At 40.1% G+C, this 6259-nt stretch overlaps 2 protein-coding genes across 2 annotated transcripts; both read right to left on the bottom strand.

Annotated features, from left to right (window-relative positions):
* Positions 1-1594: 1594 nt before the first annotated feature.
* On the bottom strand, positions 1595-2095 carry LOC132612011 (uncharacterized). Its single transcript, XM_060326362.1, has 2 exons — positions 1798-2095; positions 1595-1731 (listed from the first exon to the last, which is right to left on the bottom strand). Exons 1-2 carry the CDS (start codon positions 2093-2095, stop codon positions 1595-1597), a joined length of 435 nt encoding a protein of 144 aa, XP_060182345.1.
* Positions 2096-2836: 741 nt separating this feature from the next.
* Positions 2837-4268, bottom strand: LOC132612010 (uncharacterized). The gene is made up of 3 exons (XM_060326361.1): positions 4157-4268; positions 3151-3449; positions 2837-3043 (listed from the first exon to the last, which is right to left on the bottom strand). Exons 1-3 carry the CDS (start codon positions 4266-4268, stop codon positions 2837-2839), a joined length of 618 nt encoding a protein of 205 aa, XP_060182344.1.
* Between the last annotated feature and the right edge of the window lie 1991 nt (positions 4269-6259).

Genomic DNA, 6259 nt, shown 5'->3' with positions numbered 1-6259 from the left:
AGATTGAATCAGCTTTCAAACACCAACACTTAAAGCCTTTTCAAACAACCTGTCTTTTCAAACCTTTGTATAATATGTGTATATTATAATCATATAGGTAGGTATATCTTATAGTATTCTCAAAGTAATCTACTTGTAGTATCTAGGTAGTGTGTATATATATATATATTGGTTTTTTGGTGTATATGAGTAATAGGATAGTTAGATATTCTTTGAATGCTTAGGATTTTTAGCAAGAGGTCCGGATCCCCCCAAAATGGCACAATTGCCTTCTATTTATAGTAATCAATTAGAACTTTAGGGACAAAAGAGGGAAAGTCCCTCATGAAAACTTATTTCTCGCCAAAATACCCTAATTTCCATATTACAAAATTCAAAATCGTGTAAAGGACCAGATTTTTCCCTCAGCATTGTACTACCTTATCTTCTACTCAACAAAAATCAAATAATTTCCAACGGGTAGTACTAAAATTTCACACAAAATATTCAATAACTTTTGAAATACTAGGATAGTGCTGTGAGCCACACAAACAACCAAAATTAGTACAATACAACATTCACATAGTACATTAAAAGATAAAATCCCCAAAACTCCCTTAACCGATTCAAAGTTTTGGGATTTCCCCCTTGAATTCTCTCCATTTGTGTGTCATGGTGCCAAGATAATAGCAGGCTCAAAGGCCCCTATCCATGGCTCCCATGACACAAAGAAAATAAGAGTAAATTCCCAAATTAGGGTTTCAAAACGAACATGAAAATGTGATTAAAACTTAAAATAAAATCTACTATTAGTATTACGGGAACAAGGGGAGCAAAACCCCTCAAAATTTTACTTGAAAGTAGCCATGAAATGGCTACGACGAAGATCACAAGAAAACCTCAACCCTAAATCGCCATTGCTGGCCAAGAGAAAGAGAAAGACGATCAGTTCAACAAAATGAAATGAGGGGACCAAAGTTATCTCTTGATAACTTTGGCCCCCTTTTAAATATATAGTACCCCACCCCCCACCCCCCAACAAATGTCTTAAGAAAAAATTTAAAAGGCCCCTCAGGTTTAGAAATTATTTTCTTAAAGGATCCCTGTACACAATTTTTAAAAATAAATACTCAACTTTGTCAAACTACATATTCGTCTAAAACGCTTTCGTAGACCCGTTTTTTGTAAATTCCAAATTTGGAATATGTCATTTTAAAATACAAGCTTTAATATAAGCCTAATATCGACATAGTCTAATGATGTGGAATAATGCGATAAAAATGAACCGTAATTCGTACATCGTTTTAATTGCTGAATTTCCTGAATTTAGACAGAGCGGGATACACATCTTCTTTTGAATTATATTTATCAAACTAAATAACTCGTAATTTCTTGCAATTGTGAATTTTTATACAAATAATGATTAAATGCTAATTTATGCAATTTTCTCAGGATTTTTAAATTTTTAAGGGCATCCTTACTCCGTCTTTGACTCAGGAAATTTGGGAAATTAAAATATGCATTTTATGAGGTGAAAATTAAGTGTCAACAGTAAACATGGGTTGCCTCCTAAGAAGCGCTTGGTTTAACGTCGCGGCTCGATGGTGATACTGTTTTACTCCGGGTCAAGAGTGTAGCCAGGCTTCTGCCTGTGTCTGTCAACGATCCTATCACCATCAATACACCAATGGTAGCGTTTTACCCTCTGGCCTTTCACTTTAAATGTCCGAGTTCCATCCATGGACTTCAATTCTATTGAGCCATTCGGTGAAACACTCACCACTTCGAAAGGTTCGGATCATCTGGATTTCAATTTACCCCGAAAGAGCTTCAGCCTTGAGTTATACAGCAGGACATAATCACCCTTCTGAAAGTCCCGCTTGAGGATCTTGACATCATGGTAGTATTTCATCTTCTCCTTGTACAAGGTCGCACTTTTATAGGCATGGTACCGGAATTCATCCATTTCATTCATCTGAAACAACCTCAGCTTGGTTGCTTCTTCCCAGTCCATGTTAGACTTCTTTAGTGCCCACAAGGCCTTGTGCTCAAGTTCAACTGGCAGATGGAACACCTTGCCAAAAACCAGCCTATAAGAAGAAGTCCCAATGGGCATTTTAAATGCTGTTATGTACGCCTAAAGAGCATCATCAAGTTTCCATGCCCAGTCCGTTCTATTTACATTAATTGTTTTGGCGGAGATACTATTTATCTCCCGATTGGAGACTTCCACCAGGACACTAGTTTGAGAATGATATGGACTGGCCACTCGATGATCAACACCATACTTTTCATACAGTACCGCAAACACCTTGTTACAGAAGGGTGTACCGCCATCACTAATAAGAGCCCATGGGGTGCTTAATTGGGTGAAGATGTTCTTCTTGAGAAATTGGATGACACTTTTCCCTTCATTATTAGGTAAAGCCACTGCTACTAGCCACATCGAAACATAATCAACAGCCACCATAATGTATTTCATGCTACCGGAACTCACAAACGGCCTCATGAAGTCAATAACCCAAACATCAAAGAGTTCAGCTTCCATCACAAAATTCATAGGCATCTCATGCCTCTTAGCAATCGCCCCTTGACATTGACATTGATCACATTATTTCACCATTAAGCTCGTATTATGATAAAGCATTGGCCAGTAATACCCACACTCGAGCACTTTAGGTGCAGTTCGATTCCCACTGTGATGACCCCCGACATGGGAGTCATCGCAGTCTTTCAAAATATCAATCACTTCCGACCCGAGGACAAAAAGAAAAATGATATTATCTACGTATGTCCGGAGCAAGTATGTCTCATCCTAATAGTACTGACGAGAGTCCCTCAAGAACTTTTTCTTCTGTTATGTCTTGATTTCATCTGGAATAAGATCCGTCACCAAAAAGTTGGCGATATCTGCATACCATGGTGCCACCTCAGATGACACTGCTAGAACTCTCTTATCTGGGAATACATCGCCTATATCAAGCTCCTCTATCTGTCTCCCAGCTTCTTCAAGCCGTGAGAGATGATCTGCAACCTCATTTTCAGAACCCTTGCGATCTTTCACCTCGAAGTCAAATTCTTACAGCAAGAGGACCCATCTAATCCATCGTGGTTTTTCATCTTGTCCACTATTAGATACCTCAATGCTGCATGATCAGTGTATACAACCACCTTGGACCCCAACAGATAGGCTTTGAATTTCGTGAACGCAAATATTATAGCAAGACGCTCTTGCTTAGTAATAGTATAATTCATCAGCGCCGCATTAAGCATTTTGCTGGAGTAGTAAACCAGGTGCATGATCTTATTATGTCTTTGACCAAGCACAACACCAACAAAAAAATCACTTGTATCACATATCAGCTCGAATGGTTGTGAAAAATCTGGTGAAACAATAATAGGAGCAGACATAAGACGTACCTTCAACTCATCAAACGCCTTGCGGCATTTCTCATCAAAATCAGACTTAGCTTATTTTTCAAGGTGAAAGCTTGGAGAAATCCTTAATAAATCATAGAGAGAAATCGACATGCCCCAAAAACTTCAGACTCGTTTCACAGAGATGGGTGGACGACGCTTGGAGATGACATCTAATTTAGCTTGATCAACCTCAATCGCTTTCTTAGAGAGTTTGTGACCGAGGATGATCCCATCCTCCACCATAAAACGACACTTCTTCCAATTAAGCACAAGATTAGTCTCCTTACATTTCTTTAGCACTCAACCCAAGTGAAAATAGTCATTAGTCTCCTTACATTTCTTCAAGAAATTCATCAAACGAATCACCCAGAACTGAAAAATCATCCATAAAGGCCTCCAAGAAGTCCTCAACCATATCCAAGAAAATAGACATCATACACCGCTGAAACGTAGCCGATGCATTACAAAGACAAAATAGGCATTCTGCTGAAAGAAAACATCCTATAAGGACAAGTGAAAGTAGTCTTCTCCTAGTCTTCAAGAGCAATATTAATTCGGTTATAGCCAGAATACCCCTCTAGGAAGCAATAGTATGACCTTCCCGCCAGCCGATCAAGCATATGATCAATAAAAGGCATAACGAAATGGTTCTTGCAAGTTGCATAATTCAGCTTCCGATAATTCATACAGACACACTACTCGATAATAGTTTTAGTTGGAATCAACTCGTTCTTAGCATTAGGTACCACTGTGATACCTCTCTTCTTCGGAACACATTGAACCGGGCTCACCAATTTACTATCTGTAATAGGATAAACAACTCCAGTATCTAACCACTTGATAATCTCTTTCTTGACCACCTCTTGCATGGGTGGATTCAATCTTCTCTGATGCTCAACACTCGGTGTGCTATCCTCCTCGAGCTGAATTTTGTGCTCGCAAATAGCAGAATAAGTACCCCGAATGTCAGCAATGGTCCACCCAATCGAATGTCTATACTATCCCAGAATTTCTAACGACGTCTTTGTCTAATCATCATTCAACAATGCAGACACAATCACTGGCAAAGTACTATCCGAACCCAGCAATTCATACCTCAAATTTGAAGCAAGCTGCTTAAGCTTAAGCTTAGGCAGCTCTACAATAGATGGCTTCGCTGGAGGAGTCTTTCTATTCTCAAGATCCAGGTTTAACTTCTTTGGTTGGTAAGAATAAGAACCCAACCCCACAAGAGAATTGATAGTCTCCACGTGACCTTCCACATCATCAGCATCGAAGTTCACCAATTGGCTGCTAAAGACTCACCCAAATATTCTTCTTCCATTTTAAATTCAACAGCCTCATCTATCACACCAATGGCATTAATAACTGAAATGCTTTTGTAAGCACTCGGTAGCTTCATTCCCTTGCTAGCTTGAAAAGTCACCTCTTCATCATTACACGGAACTTGATCTCGTTCTTCTCTGAATCTGTAAAAGCCCTTCCAGTGGAAAGGAAATGTCTCCCCAGAATAATAGGGATATCTTGATCAACAGCACAATCAAGAATTACGAAATCTGCCGGTAGAAGGAATTCGCCAACCCAAACAAGCACATCATCAACAACCCCAAATGGCCTCTTTATAAATCTATCAGCCATCACATTGTGGTAGGTCTAGGCATTCTCAACTACGATTCCTTATAAATAGCAAGAGGCATAAGGTTAATGCTAGCCCCATTATCACATAAAGTACGAGCAAAATCATGGTGACCAACAGAACATGGAATAGTAAAGGCCCCTGGATCCTCTTTCTTCTGAACACTGGTTGTAGATATGATAGAACTAACACGATGGGTTAGACTCACAATGTCATGCTTGATCGGTCTCTTCTTTGTCAACAACTCCTTCAAATATTTTGTAAAACCTAGCATCTCTTGGAAGGCATCAAGATAAGGAACGTTCATCGATAGCCGCTTCAACTGATTATAGAACTTCTAACACTTAGCATTCTCAGGTTTCTTCACCAACCTCTGTGGAAAGCGAGGTGTAGTTTTAAATAGTTGGGTCAAAGGGTGTAGAGCCCTTTTAACTGTTGCATTCCTATGGTCACTACTGCTTTTATGCTTTTTAGATTTTTTCAGAATATCAGCAACCTGCTTAGCAATAGGAACCTCGGTCTGGACCTTATCAACAATCGTTGGCACATCAGATTGTGCCTTTTCTTCTTCAGCAACTGGCTCGAGATTAATCACCTTCTTCTCTGCACTTTGAAGTAGTTTCCCACTGCAAGTGCTAATAGCAGCACACATGTCACGACCCAACCCGTAGGCCATGACTAGTGCCCGAGCTGGACACCCACATGTACCTGTTAGACATAATCAGACTGACACTATAGACAGCATGGGAATCGGTATAGACCCAAAGGTTCTCAACGTCATATATCAAGACAATTTGTTCCCAGCGAACCAATCACAACGAAATCAAATACGCAAGCCGACGAGGCTTCCACTATATATCATTATAATACGCAAGCCGGCAAGGCTGCCACCACACGTTAATAAACTACCCAAGCCGACAAGGCTACCACAACTAACAGAAACATCCACAACGACTATATAGACACAGCTGATCATAATCTATTTACAACTCATACACATGTCTACAGACCTCTAAGAGTACTAACAGTGAAATATGACGGGACAGGGCCCCGTCGTACCCCTGAACAACCATATATAAATACATCAGAAGATCTTTACCAAAAGTCTAGGCTCCGGAACAACGGAGCTCTCCAAGACAGCTGACTGGAAATCCTAAGCTGGGGGATCACCAAATCGAGCGTCTGTACCTGCGGGCATGAAACGCAGCCACCCCCCCCCCCCCC

The sequence above is a fragment of the Lycium barbarum genome, chromosome 9, assembly GCF_019175385.1.
Source record: "Lycium barbarum isolate Lr01 chromosome 9, ASM1917538v2, whole genome shotgun sequence".
NCBI lineage: Eukaryota > Viridiplantae > Streptophyta > Magnoliopsida > Solanales > Solanaceae > Lycium > Lycium barbarum.
This window is presented reverse-complemented; position numbering and strand designations above follow the sequence as displayed.

Bases quoted from the DNA above. Each gene is read 5' to 3' on its own strand.
- LOC132612011 (XM_060326362.1), bottom strand. From the start codon at position 2,095: ATGCCCATTGGGACTTCTTCTTATAGGCTGGTTTTTGGCAAGGTGTTC. The intron at 1,732-1,797 runs GTAAATTGAAAT...ATGGCTCAATAG, and splicing joins AAGGCTGAAGCTCTTTCGGG to AATTGAAGTCCATGGATGGA.
- LOC132612010 (XM_060326361.1), bottom strand. From the start codon at position 4,268: ATGCAAGAGGTGGTCAAGAAAGAGATTATCAAGTGGTTAGATACTGGA. The intron at 3,450-4,156 runs GTATCACAGTGG...TTGAAAAATAAG, and splicing joins ATGTGTTCCGAAGAAGAGAG to CTAAGTCTGATTTTGATGAG. The intron at 3,044-3,150 runs GTGGTTGTATAC...TTTGACTTCGAG, and splicing joins CCTATCTGTTGGGGTCCAAG to GTGAAAGATCGCAAGGGTTC.